Consider the following 21,916-nt stretch of genomic DNA (forward strand, 5'->3'; position numbering starts at 1 on the left):
TGTATCTTTTCTTTGGTCATCTTGTGTCTTTTTTTGGTCAATTTGTGTCTTTTCTGGTAATTTTGTGTCTTCTTTGATGAATTTGTGTCTTTTTTTTATCATTTTGTGGTCCATTCGTGTCTTTTTTTGGTCATTTTGTTTCTTTTTTTGATCATTTTGTTTCTTTTTTGGGTGATCTGAACTGTGCGTGTGAGATTGTGTTCAGTGAGTGGGGGTCACGGACAACATGCATGTTAAATTGGGGGTCACGACTCAAAAAGGTTGAGAACTACTGCCCCACAGCAGCAGACTCCAACGATACCTCTAAAGGTTGATCTCAGAGCTCTGTTAGCCTGAAACAGCTGCTAGCGTGGCCGTAGCCTCTTGTTTATGTTGATGCTCACATGATAAGAGTCACATCTCATCCTCCTGGTCCTACCACTGTGCTGCTGTGGTCCATGCCTGCTCTTCTTTGGGGTTTGTTCTCCACTGGAGCAGCTGTAATTATGGTCTGAGAGATCCACGAGAATATTCTCTTGACTGAACCTGCTTCACCCCCTTTGCTGTGTCAGCACTTCCCATTCTGGCCATGTGGTTGTTTTTTCTTATTTATCTTTTTATGTGTGACTGCCTTTGTCTCGGCCTGTTAAGTTGCTCAGCGCATTTTTACAGCTGCTTAAATACTGCTCCACTTTGCTGCGCTTACAAAAGGCTCTAAAGCCGTTTTCCAGCGTTTCATCACGTCCACACAGTAACTTCACTTCTTCTGATTTACTTTAACCCCCTGCGCCTCGTCCCCTCCTCAGCTTATGGCTTAAAAAAAAACCTTTTTATGCCTTTGTGGCAATTATGTTAAGACCCACATTTCATGGAAAGTACATCGCTGTCATGCCCTTTGAGTTTCCCGTGAAGGCTGATTTAGAGGCAATTGTGGAGCCAGTGTGGCAACCTGGAGTCTCCTGAGTGAGCCGATTGTTCCAGTCAGCCAGCTTTGCATTCATGCAGTATAATGACAGGTTATCTCTGCTTTACTGACAGTCAGATCCTCCCAACAGTGTGGCTTATGGTATTGTGTGGTCAGGGTTGCATAAAAAACCTGGCATCGAGCTGAGGTTCCTGAGAAGTAAGAAAATCTTCTCCTGGTTAAAAGGACTCAGCAGTGCTGCGGTCACAACCTGTTTGTTGTGCCTGAGGCTTGATGCTGTGGTGTACTTCCCTCCCTTTAAATCTCCTTATAAAACTGGGAGATCCTTAACTCAACTTCAGCTTGTGTTTCCGACCTGACAAAGATCAGCATCCAGCGTGTTTCAGCTCTCAGCAGGACGACTGAGGAGTGTAAACCAGGAGAACATGCCTCTCGTCCTGTGAAGTGAAGTGATGCTCATAAAAGTTCCCAGTTCACAGAGACTTACATCACTTGCTCCTTGTTTCCCAGCATCCAGTCGTAACGACGCTGGGGTTTTTAAAGAGCTTTGTTTTTACTGAGGCAAGGCAGGGAAAGTTGATATGTACGTGCATATTTCCATGTCTGGTGTGTGTGAACCAACATGCTACTGCTCGACCGCACAGCAGACACTGCCAACAGAGCAGGCAATTATATGGGTAGCACTCTCTCCTCCTCCTCCCCACCTCCTCCTCCCTCCTCCTCCCCACCTCCTCCTCCCTCCCCCCCACCTCCTCCTCCCTCCTCCCCACCTCCTCCTCCTCCTCCTCCTCCTCCCCACCTCCTCCTCCCTCCTCCCCCACCTCCTCCTCCCTCCCCCACCTCCTCCTCCCTCCCCCACCACCTCCCAACCAGCAACTAACACCCCCTTACAGTCTGCCTCTCACATTTTGATTCAACGCCATTATGAAGCATTTAAACTGTGCAGGCTCACACAGATAAACTCACGCCCGCAAGCTAATGTCATCACAACTCATACATGCATAGAACTATTTGCATCTGCACTTCTCAGCTACACAAAAACAAACAAAACAAAGACAACAAAATAAAATCATGTTTTTTACAAAAGAATCCATCAGACAGCAACCGAAAAAGGAACAGGCTGAAGCCACTAAAGGCTTATTTTTGCCTCTCCTGAACTATCTACATGCATATACATTACATTATATACATTACATTATATACATTACATTATATACATTACATTAACTGAGTAATTCACATTGTTACAAAACACATGATACCTTCAACTGAAAAATCTAATTCAATCAAATTTCATTGTAACCCTTGATAATTTTAGATTTTAAAGTCTTCTTGAAAACCAACATAGAGTTACAGATCTTTATTTCATCATTTAGTCCATTAATCCATAATTTTACACCCAAAACTGACACATCTGTATTTGAGATTAGTTCTGACTTTCTGAGTTTCAAACATTAGCATTAACCCCCTTAAGTTATAAATACCCTGCCTTCATTTAAACATTTTTTGAATACAAACAGGAATTGACATCTAAACTCTTTTAGATGGATTTTGCTGTTCAGATATACCATTTTATGTGTCTTGCTACATAAAAATAGAACAAAAGAAGGAAGGAAGGTAGAGAAGAAGAATGAAGACATGATGGGGGACCCAGTGATCCAGATCTGAACCTTCGTAGCTAGTAACAGAAGCGTTACAGCGTTAAAGACGACGGACGACCAACACTAAGAATAATAATAAAGGACCGTAATAATAATAAAGGACCGTATCACCTCTCATTAACTCCTACAGTAATAGAATCATGTTGAGCAAAATGCAGAACAACGTTGTGAGCATGTAGAATCTCTGCAGTGAGAAAAAGTTATTGTTTTGAATTCATGTTGAACATAAGCCATGTGTAGTGTGTTACTTTCCAATCCAATCCAATCCACTTTATTTATAGAGCACAATTTTAGCAAACACAAGGTTTCCAAAGCACAAACAATAAATACATAACAAAATACAAAGAGATGTAGTAAACAATAGAACAGTAAGATGCAATAAGATAAAATAAATTAAAAATGGGATAAAAATAGATAAAATAAAATGTAAAATGTACTGCCTGCACAAAACAAAATATGCATGAATACAATAAAAACAAAAAATCATAAAATCATAAACTTTGCTGCTCATCTCCTTCCACTTCATTCCGCAATGCCGTATTGCAAAAGAGCACAATATTTTCCTCCAAAAAAGTACACTTAAAGCTGCACTCATCAATATTTCCATATATAAATATACACCAGTATAGACTCCTCGAGTCAGTAAACTGAGTGGAGTTGGTGGATTTATATGTCTGGACATTGGCAACTATTAGCAGCTAAAGAAGCAGATATTTTGTTCCATACAGCAGTGTGTCTGGTTCCTATTGTGGCTTTCCTTATAGGCCCCTCCAGCCTCAAACACATTTCTCATCTAATATTGGGACTGTGCATAATAAGCTGTGGATTACCAGGATACTGGGGTTCTCCTGGAGAGGAAACATGTCCCGTTTTAGGTCGCCAAATATTTAATTGCATCATGAATCTGGTTGTACAGTAAACGCTTCTCCTCTCTTCTATACTTGGTGCTGTGACTCATTTAATTCAGGCGCATTCATGAAGGGCGTCAGTCACCCCGCACCTGTCTGTGGTCACACTGGTGACCACACTGGTCCATGTGGTGGTCAGCTCTGGTGTGTGTGTGTGTGTGTGTGTGTGTGTGTGTGTCTGTGTGTGTGTGTGTGTGTGTGTGTGTCACAGAGGGACACTTCCCAGACTCTGCCTGGTTTGTGAATCATTCTTTTTATTGAATTTGTGCTTTTTTTTCTCTTCACTTTTTTAGATCTTAGCGTAGTATGTGTGTGTGTGTTTGTGTGTGTGCGTGCGTGTGTGTGTTCTTACTTGATTCCTGTGGTCTATGTCTAGTACCATCAGGTTAAATGCACTTATTGTAAGTCGCTTTGGACAAAAGCGTCTGCTAAATGACATGTAATGTAATGTAATGTGTGTGTGTGTGTGTGTGTGTGTGTGTGTGTGCCCAGCTGTAGGGGGCCTCATTCTGTATATATTATTATACACTCTTACTCTTGTTTGAATGTGACTGTAGTTTAAGGAAAGACAGTTTAGAGCTCTTGTTGGAGTTGGCAGGCCTCAGTCAGGCTGCTCCAGCAGGATTAATGTATAGTGGCTTATTCACATTTATAGTTTTTTTTCCACATTGATGCCCCAAACCAGACATCCACTGTAGACTTATGGACAAACACTGAAACAGAAATACCCATGAATGTAGAAATGGAAGATCTAAAAAAAAGTCATGTCAAGAAGGTGGTGGTTTGAGAGGAAAGAAAGGAAGAAAGAGGGAGTTATGTGATCCGTTATTGTAAATCTGCCGTCCCGTACATGAGAGCTGTGTTTATCCCTACGCCCTTCCCAGCATGTTGTGTCTCCTTCATCACTCTCAGTTTGTTTATTTGAGGTTTGATAGACAGAATGGAAGAGTAAGGAAGGGAAGAGAGTATGATTGATGAGAAAAGATGTGACTGTGGGAGTGTACTATAGGACAGCTGGTTGTTTAGTCCAGTAGTTCTCAACCTTTTTGAGTCGCGACCAACAATTTAACATGCATGTTGTCCACGACCCCCGCTCACTGAACACAATCTCACACGCACAGTTCAGATCACCCAAAAAATAAACAAAATGACCAAAAAAAGGAAACAAAATGACCAAAAAAGACACAAATTGACCACAAAATAATAAAAAAGACACAAAATGACCCAAAAAAGAAACAAAATTACCCAAAAGACAGAAAATGACAAAAAAAAGACAGAAAATTACCAAAAAAAGGAAACAAAATGACCAAAAAAGACACAAATTGACCACAAAATTATCAAAAAAAGACACAAAATTACTAAAAAAAGACACAAATTGACCACAAAATGATAAAAAAAGACACAAAATGACTAAAAAAGACACAAAATGATCAAAAAAAGACACAAAATGACCAAAAAAAGGTATTAAGTGACCAAAAAGACTAAAACACATGAACACATGAACACTTTAACACAGTGGAGACAGAGCTGACTTCCAAAATGATTTGGCGACCCCCAGAAATCATCTCACGACCCCAATTGGGGTCCCGACCCCAAGGTTGAGAATAGCTGGTTAAGTCTACTGGATGTAAAGATGCAAAGCTGAAACTATGTTCTCTTGTTTCAGGAAACTGTGGGACTCCAAGTTAGCTGATCCGTCCTCCAGGTAAGATCTGCTTTATGAATCACACAACTTGTGTTTCAAAGATCATTAATAATGTGATGAATCACAAATATACCTCTTTTGTCTCTCACTTCCTCCTTCACTTCCTCCTCCTCCAGGCTGAGGACTCAGATCGGTAAGAAGGGCTACTGGGTGGAGAAGGTGCAGTGTCAAGGCTCGGAGGTGTCTCTGTCTCAGTGCCAGGCCCAGCTGTCCCTCCCCAGGAGTAGCGCCCCCTGCAGTAACGGCATGCACGCCGTGGTCCGCTGCGTCCTCGGATACCAGTTCACACGCTACGGCAGAGCGCCTGCACCTCCCGCCACGCCGGTCAGTCTGCAAAATATAGATAATGAACACTTCCATACACTCATTTGGCTCTTGCCAAAACTGACTTACCTGTCAAAAGTGAAGCCAAAAAATCCCAGATACGGGAGCGGCCATCTTGTGCATTTGAAGCCAGAGATGCGCAAGTTATACCCATCTTTTATAGCATCAAATTATTCATTTAAACCAAACATATCAGGCAAAATTAACGAACCTGGTCTCACAGAAATCCGTGAAATAGCCACGGATTTCGCTTAACTCAAAATCCGTGGAATAGCCAAATTTCCGTGAAACTGACACGGATTTCGCTACAATGCAAGTTAATGACAGTCATATCCCGTGGCTATTCCATGGATATTTGTTCCTATTGGTTTGTTCCAAGTCACGTGACTTTCAAGGTCCCGGCGGTCAGAACAAAAAACATGGCGGACAGTTCTCTCATTTTTAGTGAAAAATCTATATTTTGACTTAGTTTCTGCATAAAAATGGATTTTGATCACATTTCTAGCGAGAAATTTATGTTTTATTTTCTAAATATTCACTCAGTGAATGTACATAATCACTTTGTATGTTGGAATAGCCACGGGATATGACTTGCATTGTCATTAACTTGCATTAACTTGCATTGTAGCCAAATCCGTGTCAGTTTCACGGAAATTTGAGTGATTCCGTGGCTATTCCACGGATTTTGAGTTAAGTGAAATCCGTGGCTATTTCACGGATTTCTGTGAGACCAGGTTGAAATTAACACATACAGTTAATTGATAGGAACTATGTAAAATTTGACATTTCCTTTGCTTTATTAGTTTGGCCCATTTCCCATTCGCTATCATGGAGGGGGCGGGTTTTATGAGCTACACTGCAGCCAGCCACCAGGGGGCGACCAAGATGTTTTGGCTTCAGTTTTGGGAAGCTGTCGGACCATCCACCTTTATATAGAGTGTATGATGGAGGCAGTTAGCTTAGCTTCAATACCAGCTAACATTAGCATGGCTTTGTCCAAAGTCATTTTTACTAATGAACATGTTATATCTTGTTTGTTTAATTCGTACATATCGTGCAAGATCAAGAAATGCTTTGAGAGACAGCTGAGAAGATGGATACGCAAATAGTGCATGTGAAGCAACTATCAACTGGTCAAAAGTAGCAAATTCTCTTCTTCTAAAGCTCACTAATGAACATGTTAGATTTTGTTAAATCTGTACGAAAACTGTATGTAAACAAGACATTTCGTCTAATATTTAGGTATCTTTTTAAAGAAATATTAATGACTATTTATATTGCAATTACTCACTCTGTGTTATCTTGAATTCTTGAAAAAAAATTGTTTTTCTTGCATGACTTCACGGTCATTGGAGAATCAGAAATGGAAAAAATCCACATTCAGACGACATTTAAAAGTACACTACCGGTCAAAAGTTTTAGAACACCCCAATTTTTTTTCCATTTTTTATTGAAATTCAAGCAGTTCAAGTCAAATGAACAGCTTGAAAGGGTCCAAAGGTAAGTGGTGAACTGCCAGAGGTAAATAAAAAAAGGTAAGCTTAACCAAAACTGGAAAATAATGTACATTTCAGAATTATACAAGTAGGCCTTTTTCAGGGAACAAGAAATGGGTTAACAACTTAACTCTATGGAGTCTTGGGCTATTTTGTCCATTTTTTAATTCTTTTCATGTCTTTGTAAGTCTTTTTGTGTCTTTTTTTGGTCATTTTGTGTCTTTTTTAGTCATTTTGTGTCTTTTTTTAGTCATTTTGTGTCTTTTTTAGTCATTTTGTGTCTTTTTTTAGTCATTTTGTGTCTTTTTTAGTCATTTTGTGTCTTTTTTTAGTCATTTTGTGTCTTTTTTTAGTCCTTTAGTTCAACATAAAATGTGATTTTGAATCTTTTTTTTTATTTTCAAAACACTATCATGCTCAATAAAGAATTTTAAATGTGCATTCATTTCAGAGTAGACTGAGACATTAAACTGCATCATTTTCAATTAAATTTTATCATTCCAATAAAAGGTGGTGTGTTCTAAAACTTTTGACCAGTAGTGTATAAGATTTAAGATCAATTCACACACCTTCTTATTGCCCCTCAACTCTTTGTTTGTCCCGTCAGCCTGTGGTGCGTCTGAAGGCGGGGCCCCGGGTCGGGGAGGGCCGTGTGGAGGTGCTGAAGGAGGGGAAGTGGGGCACCGTGTGTGACCACCTGTGGGACGTGGCTGCAGCCAGCGTGGTGTGCAGAGAGCTGGGCTTCGGGACGGCCAAGGAGGCGCTGACCAAGGCTCTGCTGGGACAGGGTGAGATAAATAAACAGACACACACACTGTACATAAAGTCACTCTGAAGTCTTTCTGGTGCTCTTCCAGTGATGCGTTCACTGACCACGGCTAGTGAAGTCATGGTGGGAGACATCTGTATGTTTAAACTATAACTGGCTCTTTATTTGTCATCAAAAAAAGGCCCTGCTACAGATCTGATAACCCTTCATGTGTTGAATGGGACCAACGTTGAATCAGTTGTGATCCTTTAGACCAGTAGTTCTCAACCTTTTTGAGTCGCGACCCCCAATTTAACATGCATGTTGTCCGCGACCCCCGCTCACTGAACAGAATCTCACACGCACAGTTCAGATCACCCAAAAAATGACCAAAAAAAGACACAAAATGACCAGAAAAAGACACAAAATGACCAAAAAGACACAAATGACCAAAAAAGACACAAATTGACAAAAAAAGAAACAAAATAACCCCAAAAAGAAAAAAATGACTAAAAAAAGACACAAAATGACTTAAAAAAGACACAAAATGACCAAAAAAAGAAAAAAAAATAACCCAAAAAAGAAAAAAAATACCAAAAAGAGACACAAAATGACAAAAAAAGACACAAAATGACTAAAAAAAGGAAACAAAATGACCAAAAAAGACACTAATTGACCACAAAATGACCAAAAAAAAGACACATTTGACCAGGAAAGACACAAAATGACTAAATAAAGACACAAAATGACAAAAAAAAAACCACAAAATGACCAAAAAAAGACAAAACACATGAACACATGAACACTTTAACACAGTGGAGACAGAGCTGACTTCCAAAATGATTTGGCGACCCCCAGAAATCATCTCGCGACCCCAATTGGGGTCCTGACCCCCAGGTTGAGAACAGCTGCTTTAGACTAAACACTTCTCAGCCTAAATATCAGTTGCTAAACGCAGCGCTCCAACAACCAAGCAGACAAATAAACCCCGAGCACATGTTTACAGCTTCTACTTCTACTTCTGATTGTGGAGGAACTCTACCCATGACCAATTATACCAGTGTAAACTATGCTAGGAGGTTCCAGCGAGCCAAACAATGGCATGTGTTGTTGTCTAAATAAACCTGTTGTGTGTGAAAAGCTTTGAAATGAGGATGTCAGGCAATCAGCCGCCAGCAGGACCAAACCTCCAGAGACTGTCATTACTTTGGCTCCGTTCTTTTGTTGTGGCCACGAGAATTTAGCCGCTAAATTGTCTCGCAATAATAGAGTTAAACATTTTCCTAGGAAATAGACCCCACTTTCACACACTCGCTTATTGTCCTTTTTTTTCCCTCGCCGCACCTCTCTCACTCTGTAATCACGTTCATTTCCTCCCATTATCTTTCTGCCCAAACAGGCACATAGCATGTCCTGTAATGGTGGCAGCGTTTCCTTCTCTCCCCTTCACTTAATGAAGTCATTCATGGAAATTCATTTGAGTGTTACTTTTAGAGCTCTATTAAAGGAGGTGCTATGCTGCAGTTATGTCTGAATAATGAACGAGATGGAGCCCTGTGGCTTTTAATGTCTCAGGCCACTTTACCAGTTGAGTGAAACATATAAGAGATAAACTGTGTTCTGCAGGAGAGAAGTGAAGGCAGTTAGAGGAGAGAAGACTTGATGACATCATTAGCTATTTAGGGGTAAATTATAGGGCTTCAGCCTGGGCCTCACACACCTACAAAAAACAGAGATGTCTTCAAAGATTTTCCTCCATGTTGGATCTATTTTGGTGTATAAAGCGTGCTCTGGTGTGCAGCAGAGTGTACAGTAATTTAGACAGAAGCTCTCTGGCTAAACTCAGCTTCAGAGCCACATCAGAGGTCCGATCACGTCTGGGCTTTGAATCTGTCTCTGTGGACATCTGGAGCTGCAGGACCAGGTTCTTTAGACCAGTAGTTCTCAACCTTTTTGAGTCACGACCCCCAATTTAACATGCATGTTGTCCATGACCCCCGCTCACTGAACACAATCTCACACGCACAGTTCAGATCACCCAAAAAAGAAACAAAATGACCAAAAAAAGGAAACAAAATGACCAAAAAAGACTCAAAATGACAACAAAATGACCAAAAAAAGACACAAAATGACCAGAAAAGACTCAAAATGACCCAAAAAAAGACACAAAATGACCCAAAAAGAAAAAAAAATACCAAAAAGACACAAAATGACAAAAAAGACACAAAATGACCAGAAAAGACTCAAAATGACCCAAAAAAAAGACACAAAATTCCCAAAAAAGAAAAAAAATTACCAAAAAAGACACAAAATGACAAAAAAAGACACAAAATTACCAAAAAAAGGAAACAAAATGACCAAAAAAGACACAAAATGACCAGAAAAGACTCAAAATGACCCAAAAAAAGACACAAAATTACCAAAAAAGACACAAAATGACAAAAAAAACACAAAATTACCAAAAAAAGGAAACAAAATTACCAAAAAAGACACAAAATGACAAAAAAAGACTCAAAATGACAAAAAAAAGACACAAAATTACCAAAAAAAGGAAACAAAATTACCAAAAAAGACACAAAATGACCCCCCCCCAAAAAAAAGACTAAAATTCATTAACACATGAACACTTTAACACAGTGGAGACAGAGCTGACTTCCAAAATGATTTGGCGACCCCCAGAAATCATCTCGCGACCCCAATTGGGGTCCCGACCCCCAGGTTGAGAACAGCTGGTTTATGTGTCGTGTGTCTTTGTGCATGTGTCTGATGGCTGCTGACTCACATGAATCAATCAATCAATCAATAACTCCTCCTCCTCCTGTTCTCCTGCAGGTACGGGCCCCATCCACATGAACAGTGTGCAGTGTACCGGCAGGGAGACGTCCATCACTGAGTGTTCCTACAGACCCGTCCCGCTCTACAGCTGCAAGCACAACCAGGACGTAGCCGTCCGCTGCAACACGCCCAACACCGGCACGCAGGCCACGGTCAGACACACACACACACACACACACACACACATACATATACAGGTGCTTCTCAATACGTTAGAATATCAGAGAAATGTTTATTCATGTCGAATAAAAAATAATAATTTAGTGGTGTTTCATAACTGAGCACATTGACTCAAGTATAGTCATAAGTAAAACCATTCTACAACCATATTTGGTAACACTTTATAATAACCATTAGTGCTGTAGATTTATATTACACAATTATCCAAAGTGGCCAAAATAATTCTTGGATTCTAATGTTTACAGGAGCATATCATAGAACATTTTATTTATGTCAGTAATTCCATTCAAAAAGTGGAAATAACATATTTTGTTGGTCCATTACACACAGAATGAAACATTTCATGTCTTAATTCATTTCATTTCTTCTAATTATAATGATTATGGCTTACATTTATGGAAGACTTTAAATTCAGTGTCTCAAAAAAAATGGAAAATTACAAAAGCTGTACAGACAGATGTTCAGCAGTAGAAATCACTTGCTCCTCCTCCTCCTGTAGGTGCGTCTGGCAGGAGGCAGGGAGCCGGCGGAGGGCCGTGTGGAGGTGCTGATGGAGGTCGGAGGTCAGAGGCGTTGGGGCTCCGTCTGCAGTGAGAACTGGAGCATCAACGAGGCCATGGTGGTCTGTAGGCAGCTGGGCTTCGGCTTCGCTTCAACAGCTCACCAGGTAAACAGGAACACAGCAGCTTTAAGCTCTCAGCTTTTGTTCCTTGCTCCTCTATTCCTCCTCTCCTCTCGCTCCTGCTGCTGTTTGTGTCCGTGCTGTGTTATTACTGAGGCCTGAGGTAATTACAGGCTTTGCAAGCGTCCACTTCCAGCACACCGAAAATAAAAGAGGGAAAGTGAGGCGGAGAGAGATCGGGAGAAATTCACAGAGCAAACAGACTGAAAATAGAGCTGAGCATGGAAAGGCCAGTGGGAACATTTAACAGGCAGTTTAAAACGGTGAAAAGCAGTGGAAAATGTGATAATGTGCACTGATAGTTGCTATAAAAAATGTGACTTCTTTGTTTCTAGCAGCCTTCAGTTCTCCCATGTCTTATTGCTGCTGGTCCTCAGTGTTCTCTCTCTGTTCCTGTGTCCCTGCAGGAGACCTGGTACTGGGCCGGTTCTCCAGACGCTGCTCAGGTGGTTCTGAGTGGAACTCACTGCATCGGCACTGAGATGTCCATCCAGCAGTGTCGCAGAAACACAAACGTCTACTGTCCCAGAGGAGGAGAGGGCCGGGCAGCAGGAGTCACATGTGTAGAGAGTAAGAAACCAGAAAACACACACACACACACACACATTTATATTTGTTGAGCAATGTTGGTCAAAAGGAACTCCACAAGTTTTACACATCAAAGTCTAGAGGAGTATTACTAACTGCAGTAGTTAGGTTTATGGTGGAAATTGAGTTCTAAATAAAAATGAACTCCTTGATCCAATCCAATCCCCTTTATTTATAGAGCACAATTTTAGCAAACACAATGTTTCCAAAGTGCTGCACAAACAATAAATACATAACACAATACAAAGAGATGTAGTAAACATTAGATCAGTAAGATGCAATAAGATAAAATACATTAAAAATGGGATAAAAATAAATAAAATAAAATGTAAAATGTACTGCCCGCACAAAATAAAATATGCATGAATACAATAAAAACAAAAAATCATAAAATCAACATAAAATCAACACTCTACGTGGTGTTAAAAGCCAACGAGAAGAGGTGGGTTTTAAGATGTAAAATGTCTGTTTTATCTTGTGACAAAATTTTAGGTTTCAATTTTGCTTTAATTCAGATAAAAAATGATATAAAATGTTATATAAAATATAACAGTACTTTATAATATTAAGTCAAAATACATTCAATCTTTGAATCGAGTTGTTAAACACTTTTAAATACACTTATAACAAAATCAATTGGAAAATGTTTATTCACTGAAAACTAAATATAAAAGCCAAAAGTAGACAACAAAAAAGTAGACTCTGTTTATGCTTCACTTTTAGAAGCTTTTACAGCAAAACCAGTGCAGTAACTACATTTTTTGGTGTCAAAGTTCAAATAAATCTTCATGATTTTTGAGCATAAAAATGACATCATCATCATCATGTTCACTCACCTACCTATAACCCTAACCTAATATTAAAAATGTTTTTAAAAAAACTTGAAAGCAGTTTTTCTCAGTTTATCTCTTTGTGTAGTTACTGCAAGTTGTTTGCTGTGTTTTTGCTCTAGAAAGGTTCATTAAGCCTTTTGTTACTCACGAATCAGCGTCTTTGGGACAAAAGAGTCCAAAAGGAAATAAATGTGTGAGTGTTAAGTTAGAAAGAAGTGAACTCACCAGATCTCTACAGTCTTATCTTCATCATAACACACCTGTATCTTTGCAGTTTAGTTGCATTGTGGGTAAATTAGGTGGCAGGTTTCAGCACGGACGATATTTCTTTCACTGGCCATCATGACTTCTCTTTTAGTTTAACCCATAAGAACCCAGACATATTTATCCTTAAAGGAACATTATGGGGGATATATACATTTCTGATGTTTAAAAAAAAAAAAATTCTACCCCTAAATGTCAAAGATCTGTGATGTGACCTATACGATTCATTGGGCGTTGATGATATTTCTTATTTTAAAATAAATGAACTAGACACACATTTTCTGCTAATAGAAACGTTTGCCTTTTTCTGACATATACATCACAGCGATATTTTTGTTACTTTTGTTGTTTTATATTAATTTGTTCAGGAAATATGGTCAAAACAGGTTAAATGCAATACAGGACATTAACGGATTAGAATTGTTAAATGGGTTTAAACTTAGCCTAGTAACAAAAAAAAAAGCTTTTTTGAAATTAGCTACTTTTTCACATTTCTGTTTCCAGTCACAGCCACATTTTGCAGAAGTCACTTCTTGTCACAGCAAACAGTCTTGCTAAGGGACTTAATGAGTTAAGATTAAGCAAAAAGCTGAATATGGGAGATTCTAGAAGATTTAAAGTTTTTGTTACGCCCGTGTCACCATGGGTTCTTATGGGTTAACTGTGACCTTTGACCCCTGCAGCTGCTCCTGACCTGGTCCTGGATGCCCAGCTGGTCCAGGAGACGGCCTACCTGGAGGACCGCCCCCTCCACCTGCTCACCTGCGCTAACGAGGAGAACTGCCTGTCGTCGTCTGCTGCCAGGATGACCTGGCCCTACGGACACCGCCGCCTGCTGCGCTTCTCCTCACGCATCATGAACCTCGGCCGCGCAGACTTCAGACCAAGAGCCACCAGAGAGAGCTGGACCTGGCACCAGTGTCACAGGTGAGACTGGAACCAGTTAGTTAGTTTAGTATTGATTCCCAACCAGGGAAACTTCAAACCCAGGGGGTGCTTCTGCTGCTGCTTTAAAAGGAAATAATGATTTAGTTCAAAGAATACCAACGATTCTATGATATCTAGCTTATATTTTAGCAAAGCTGACCTCTGACCTCAACTCTTTAAGCTGATGCCTGCAGTTTAAGGCAAAAACCACAAAGTTTTTCTCATGCATTAAAATGTGTTCATTGCATTTAAATATTTCTGCATACTGGGGTCCATAAACAGTCTTGGAATTGCATAAACTGTGAACACTGAACAAGCTGAGACTCGTGTGGATCCAATGAGCTCCATCTTATTCATGTGTGTTGATGTTCGTCCCCATAGTACAGTAGTTCGCAACGTTTTTGAGTCGCGACCCCCAATTTAACATCCATGTTGTCTGCGACCCCCACTCACTGAACACAATCTCACACGCACAGTTCAGATCACCCAAAAAAGAAACAAAATGACCAAAAAAGACACAAATGAGCAAAAAAGACACAAAATGACCAGAAAATACACAAAATGACCAAGATAAAGACACAAAATGACTAAAAAAAGACACAAAATGTCCAAAAAAAGGAAACAAAATGACCAAAAAAGACACAAATTGACCACAAAATGATAAAAAAAAATACACAAAATGACCTAAAAAGACACAAAATGATCAAAAAAAGACACAAAATGACAAAAAAAAACCCCACAAAATTAAAAAAATTAAATTACTAAAAAGACTAAAACACATGAACACTTTAACACAGTGGAGACAGAGCTGACTTCCAAAATGATTTGGCGACCCCCAGAAATCATCTCACGACCCCAATTGGGGTCTCGACCCCAAGGTTGAGAATAGCTGCCATAGTAGACATTTCATTGCAGTTAGAGCATTTTTTTTAAATTAAACGTCTACGGTGCATGCATAGGTGCATCCATGGGTGTGTGCATGAATATGCATACACTTAAAGGTTCCAGTATGGTGGTTTACAAATATGGACACCCTAAGTTAGCTTGACGTAGCATTAAAGGGATGGCCTGCTAAACTACTGAACTAAACTGTTTGAATGTTTAGCTTAAGCAATGTAGAAATGGTTAAAACAGCTAAAAACAATGGATAAGTGGTTAAATAAGTCAGTTAATAGTATATGAATGTTATTGGATACGCAGCTGAAACGGTTGCTTAAAGCAGCTGTTCTCAACCTTGGGGTCGGGACCCCAATTGGGGTCGCGAGATGATTTCTGGGGGTCGCCAAATCATTTTGGAAGTCAGCTCTGTCTCCACTGTGTTAAAGTGTTCATGTGTTTTAGTCTTTTTGGTCATTTAATGTCTTTTTTAGTCATTTTGTGTCTTTTTTTTGGACATTTTGTGTCTTTTTTTGCTCATTTTTGTCTTTTTTGGTCATTTTGTGTCTTTTTTGGTAATTTTTTGTCTTTTTTGGTCATTTTGTTTCTTTTTTGGTGATCTGAACTGTGTGTGTGAGATTGTGTTCAGTGAGCGGGTGTCATGGACAACATGCATGTTAAATTGGGGGTCACGACTCAAAAAGGTTGAGAACTACTGGCTTAAAGCACTAACTAAACAGTTCTAATAATCAGGCTTAAAACAAATGATAAACAGCTAAAAGTAATGGATAAATGGTTGAGACATTCAGCTTCACTTCATGTAGTTGTACCATTATTAACCAAATCGAGCTAAATACTGATTGTATGAAAAAAAGGAAAAAAACTGTGTTATTTGTGACCCATGGGGACCTAACAGGGGTCCATGAGTTCATGTGGAGGCTGTGGAGGTTCCTCAGACTCACTAAAGGAGTCTTCAGGTTTCATTTGAACCAGCAGCTGCTGATTTTACGCCTCGGGTAGATAGGGAGGAACTATGTGGTGATTTAGCTGCTGCTGGGTTTGGTTGGGAATGAGAAGCTGCAGAACCTCCTCCATGGCTCAGAACCTCCTCCATGGCTCAGAACCTCCTCCATGGCTCAGAACCTCCTCCATGGCTCCGGCTGGCCATCATTATGAGGTGGCACGGGAAAAAAGACGACCAGAAAAACTAGCAGAGGTCAAAAAACTTAATGACTGCAGCGAAAGATGAATGGGAACGTTTGAATTGGCGAGTAAAAAGGGATTACAGTGCAGAGATATTTTTTGCGATCTGGACTATAAATAACCAGACAAACATAAAAGTCTGTTATTTAACACAATAAACCCAATCTTTGTTTACAATAAACATCCTCCTCACTGGTCACCCAGTTGTTAGAGTCAGAGCATGACTGCTCTCTTCTTATCTCAGCGGTTCTTGTGGTTCTGAGTCCTAAACGAGGCTCGGCTCTGTTTCTGTCACCACCAGACAATCACTGCCTCCACCAGCAAACACATGCTCAGTCTGTTACAAGTCTGCTCTGGGAACGGTTTGGTAATGAGAGAAAGGCAACACCAAACTGATATCTATCTGACCACTTGTGTTTTTACAATCGCTGCCGTGTCTGTTTGACGCCTTCACAACAACGTGTCAGGATTTATGGCTGCTATATTTCACATAAACACAAGGAAGGGCTTCTTTTTTTACAGGATGATGTAGGTGTTACCGAAATAGCAGCAAAGTTAATTGTCTTTCTGTTTTTCTTTGACTCCTTTCTTGACTTTCTTCTCATATAAATCTGGTTCTCAGCAAGGTTATAATAGTTTTTAATTTTTCATCAGTTTTAGTTTTAATTTCGTTGTCAATTTCAGTTAGTTTTAATTAGTTTTTAGAGTGAGTTTGCTAGTTTTGATTAGTTTTATTTTTTGGAAAATGCTTAGTTTTAGTTTAGTTTTTACTAGTTTTAGTTTAGTTTTTACTAGTTTTAGTTTAGTTTTTATTAGTTTTAGTTTAGTTTTTACTAGTTTTAGTTTAGTTTTTATTAGTTTTAGTTTAGTTTTTATTAGTTTTAGTTTAGTTTTTATTAGTTGTAGTTTAGTTTTTACTAGTTTTAGTTTAGTTTTTACTAGTTTTAGTTTAGTTTTTATTAGTTTTAGTTTAGTTTTTATTAGTTGTAGTTTAGTTTTTACTAGTTTTAGTTTAGTTTTGACTAGTTTTAGTTTAGTTTTGATTAGTTTTAGTTTAGTTTTTATTAGTTGTAGTTTAGTTTTTATTAGTTGTAGTTGTTGTGTAATGGGGTATTTTTGGGTGCCAGATTCAATAAGGTCACAATAAATGTTTCCTTTATTTCCTTTGTCTGATCCATCTCAGCCCCAATAAGTTTATAAAGTTATAAAACCAGATAGATGAAATAGATTTCATATCAACCAAAAAGGTTTACGTATGAAAAAAGTTGACAAAGACGAAAACTAAGGACATTTTCACTATAATTTTAGTGAATTTTTATTTCTAAAATTGTTAGTTTTAGTTAGTTTTGTAACCACAAAATACAGTTTCAGTTAGTTATCGTTTTTTAAAAACTCTCATTTTTATTTTTATTTCAGTTAACGAAAATGTTTTTTGAATTCTAGTTTTGGTTATTTCGTTAGTTTTCGTTACTATAACTATAATAATACTAATACTAACTCTAATAACCTTGGTCCTCAGACACTACCACAGCATCGAGGTGTTCACCCACTACGACCTGCTGACGCTGAATGGGACCAAGGTGGCTGAAGGCCACAAGGCCAGCTTCTGCCTGGAGGACACCTACTGCCCTGATGGTGAGACATGATCACACATTAATGTCACATAAATCTGCTTCTGGTGGGAAAAAAAATCTGGATGCGAGAGCAGAATCGTGACAAACAAGAATACATAAAAGTGCAAAGCCAGAATCCCATAATGAGCATTCAGAGTGAGCGGCAGGCTGTAACATCATGGAGCCAAGCCTCAATGGATCCTGGCTTCATGAAACCAGACAGCTTTCTGCAGCTCAGAGCCTTTCTATTGATTTGTAAGTTCCCAGAAAAAGATCTGGTCTGGCGGTAGAGAGTCAGATCCACAGAGACTGACAGCAGCCTTCTGTTTTTATCTGTTTTTATCTGTTTTTATCTCTCCTCATGTGTGACCACTTTTGGCCAATCAGCATTTTCATATCAAGCAACTAGAAAATGGAACTCACTCCCACTCCATATCAGAGACTCTTTAAGTTTTAAAAGTTTTAAAAAGTCTTTGAAGACATGGCTGAAAGACAATCAAGCTTGTGATCATTGATCTTTGTTTTTCACTTAGTTTTTTTCTTTTACTTGTAATGTTAATCCTGTTGTCTTTTCATCTTGTCTGTGTGTTTACTGTGCTTGAACATCCTGCCCAGGGACTACAGGTGAAAATTAGCTATTTAGCTAACCCTGGTATAGAAGCTATTCTATGCATGGTCCCTGTCAAACAAAACCAATAAATGAAATACAATAAAATGTGTTTCAACTGTTTTTTCCTGCCAGGGGTCCATAAACGCTACGCCTGCTACAACATGGGGCAGCAGGGCATCTCGGTGGGCTGCTGGGACACTTACCGCCACGACATCGACTGCCAGTGGATCGACATCACAGACCTCCGGCCCGGTGAATACGTCTTCCAGGTCAGGAAGCACACAGACAGAAAAACAGTTCTAAAGTTAAACCTCAACAGATTCTATCACACAGCTCAGCTCTATATTTAGTTAATTGTGAAATTGTTAGTCCGATAAAAATGCAGAGAATAAACCATAATCCGTCTTCCAATCTTCATGGTGAAATCATGTCGGTAGCTTGCACAACTTCTCAGATTGGGCATGAAAGCTGGAAAAAAACTGAGCTGAGTTGGTGTTTCAACATCTGAAGGAGATAAAAGCTGCGATAAATGACTATAATTTGAGATAAATGGCTCTTGGCTGGTGCAGCATTCAGGTGTACAGCATGTATGTAGTTTCAAGGGTGTGTGCGTATTTAAGGAAAGTGAATTTAGTCTGGATTTATATAGAAAGTAGACCTGCTATTAGCTATCCTCCCTCTCAGAGAGAGAGCAGGCGTTCTGGCAGTAGCAACGCTCTGTCAGCACATTATACACAGAGTTTTATGTCTGAAAGATTGTTTCATGTCTCTGCTGTGGTCAGCTACTCATCCATCCTCCCTCTCTGTCATTTGTTCTATTTTTTGGTGGCAGCAGAGTGATGATGTTTACAGTTTATAATTATTTTCCGAGTGTTTACATAAAGTGCAGATGTTTACGTGTGACTTGCATGTTGCAGACTGAGTCAGACTCCATGCAGGAGGTCATGTGACCAGATAAAACCACATGCATGTCATAAAGCAGAGATCCACTGTTGCCACGGCGACGCGACCCAGCAGCACTTTGTGGTCGGCATCGTGGTTCAACAGTAGTTGAGCTGCTCATAAATTTGTGCAAGAAGTGAGAGATGGAGGGATGGAGGGAGGTGCAGATGCAGCTGGGTGTTTCTTGGAGTGGCGGCCATTTTTAGTCTGATCCATTTAAACAGATGAGTCACGTCCACCTCAGCTTGATTGCTCCTGATTGCTCCGTCATTTAAAAATCAGCTGCACAACCTCACAGTGTTTTACATGACAGTGACGAGCTTTCATTGTTGTGTAAAACAGGCTGCGGGCCCTTTGTCTCACATCATTACAAGAGCTTGTTAAAGGGCATCTGCTGCCACCCAGTAAATATGTTTTACATCAGCACTAGTAAATATCTGCTGGAATCATTGGCTGCTCTACCAACAATACTAAAAAAACATATTAAGCTCCTGACATTAAATTTGGCTGAAAGTGTAATGAAAAGAATCATAATTATGAATATTTTACATCGTGCCTTTAAATATAATTGCAACCACAAAATGTAAATAAAAAATGAAACTGGGTTGCTTTGTTGAATATGTGGTCAGGTTATCTGTTTGATGTGTGCATCAGGAAAATTCATTTGTGTGCTTTTCTTCTATATGGTCGGCAGGCAGACAGGGTGGAAACAACAAGCCCTAGCAACCAGCCATAGCAACCAGCCATGGCTGCAGCATAATGATAGACTGCTGCTGCAACACAAACCCAAAACTGTCATCTGCATCTCTGCATGGAGATAACAGTGGAAAGTGATGTCATGCATCGCTTCAACCTCTAATTTATACATCATGAGCCATATAGAAAAACAAAGAACAATAATCCTGTGGTTCTCAGTCGGCCACGTGGAACACCAGTTGTTTCCTAACTGTCTGGAGGAAGGTGTCAAGGTTCTTTTTCAGGCAACCAGCAAAGACTCCCAGTAAAGGTTCCCAGCCAAGAAATAGTCCCTCACATCAGCTCCTGTAAAGCCACAACTTGTTGTTTAAACACTTAATACTCTCTACATGTTTATACACGACACAGGACATGTAACTTATTAATTACTGAGCTTTAGAGACTTTGAACAGATCCAGTTTCACCTGTTTACAGTCTTTATGAGAACTAAGACAACAATCTCTTAATATTTCTGCATGCAGACATTAGATTTATACTAATCTTCTCAAGACAGTAAATAAGCAAGTTTTTGGCCTCTGTGGTATGCATAATGATGCCCGTTAGGAGAAAAAAAGTGTTTTTTTTGTCTTAAAATAGACAATCTGAAGACATTTTATAATTATTTTTTGTGGTAGTTTTTGGGGTTCGTTGCCCGTAGGCAACATTGTAACATAACGGTGCACAAGTGAAAAAAGAGAGTTAAATTAATTTTAGCATAATTTATTTAATAAACATGTGTAAAAGATTCAGTAGCTTTAACAGGGTACAATACATAACATGAATGTTGCCTTTAGGCACCATTGTAGCATTGAACCAACGACCCATTGAAATGAATGTCTTGGACAGTCTGAGTGTATGAAACTGTCAGAAATGAAGGTTTACTCACCTATCAGTAGAAATATATTTTATCCAGATGGAAAAGGGAAGGAAATTACATTTTGAGTGTGTTTTGTGGCGCAAAATGGCAAAGCTGTTTCCTTTGGAAAAGTCTGCAAAAAAGGGTTTCAATATGGCCTCCTGGAGGTCATGTGACACATTAAAGCATTGCTATTGGTTCCCTATTATATATCATTATATATCATATTATATTATATACTCTTCCCTCTTTTATAAAGTATCGCATCACTCAAAAACATGCATTGTAGAAATTTGACAAAAATGGGAACCACAGAGGGTTAAAGTCAAGTGTTTGTTTGATCTTTGTCTCTTTAAACCACATAAAGAATCCTCCCTGCTCCTGTTATAATTACTACCACCACTAGAGGTCCAAGTCTAACATACGACCTCAGGGATTGTTCTTTGGGGTGAGAATAGTCTCATAAAATAAGGTAGGTAGATGCTTAAAGGGCTCTTAGACAAATATAACTAAATATGGCCTGGTACAGGGAAATATAATGCACATACAAGCCGAGATGCCAGAATAACTTGTTGGAGTGATACATGGTGAATCACCTGCAGTAGAGCCTGGATACCTTTTCATTTTACTTCTTATATTTAGCAGTCTTCACTTATTGTCTATTGAAAGTTGTTTTTTAACCCTTTCCGATCAGAGAGGTCCCTTGGTTTTACAGGTTACAAGTTACTTGATGAGGGGAAAAACATCCGCAGGATTCCGATGTAAAAACGATTAACAAAAGTCTTTATTCTCAATGTTGATTTCCCTTATCAATAACTATAACTGCAGTAAGGAAACCATGGAGCCTTCACTAATGGAACTTACTTCAAAGCCTGTGGCCCAAAAAAACCCCACAAAAAACACTTTTTTCTCTTAAAGTCACAGTAACCTGCCTTACTGCTCAGAACAAAAGGTACAAAAATAACATCTTTATACAAATACTATTCTTATGTGAACATGAATTACATCTAATTATGTTTATCTGAC

At 39.2% G+C, this 21,916-nt stretch overlaps 1 protein-coding gene across 1 annotated transcript in view; it reads left to right on the plus strand.

Moving 5' to 3' along the window:
• LOC131980613 (lysyl oxidase homolog 4-like) overlaps positions 1-21,916 on the plus strand; it is a 30,982-nt gene that overhangs the window by 7,884 nt on the left and 1,182 nt on the right. The window contains exons 4-12 of the mRNA XM_059344908.1: positions 5,140-5,178; positions 5,295-5,502; positions 7,606-7,786; positions 10,579-10,733; positions 11,261-11,428; positions 11,851-12,013; positions 13,812-14,055; positions 17,654-17,769; positions 18,490-18,626. Of these exons, the coding sequence (XP_059200891.1) occupies positions 5,140-5,178; positions 5,295-5,502; positions 7,606-7,786; positions 10,579-10,733; positions 11,261-11,428; positions 11,851-12,013; positions 13,812-14,055; positions 17,654-17,769; positions 18,490-18,626 (1,411 nt within the window). The remainder of the gene's footprint in view (positions 1-5,139; positions 5,179-5,294; positions 5,503-7,605; positions 7,787-10,578; positions 10,734-11,260; positions 11,429-11,850; positions 12,014-13,811; positions 14,056-17,653; positions 17,770-18,489; positions 18,627-21,916) is intronic.

Source organism: Centropristis striata, chromosome 1 (genome assembly GCF_030273125.1).
Source record: "Centropristis striata isolate RG_2023a ecotype Rhode Island chromosome 1, C.striata_1.0, whole genome shotgun sequence".
NCBI classification, from domain to species: Eukaryota; Metazoa; Chordata; class Actinopteri; order Perciformes; family Serranidae; genus Centropristis; species Centropristis striata.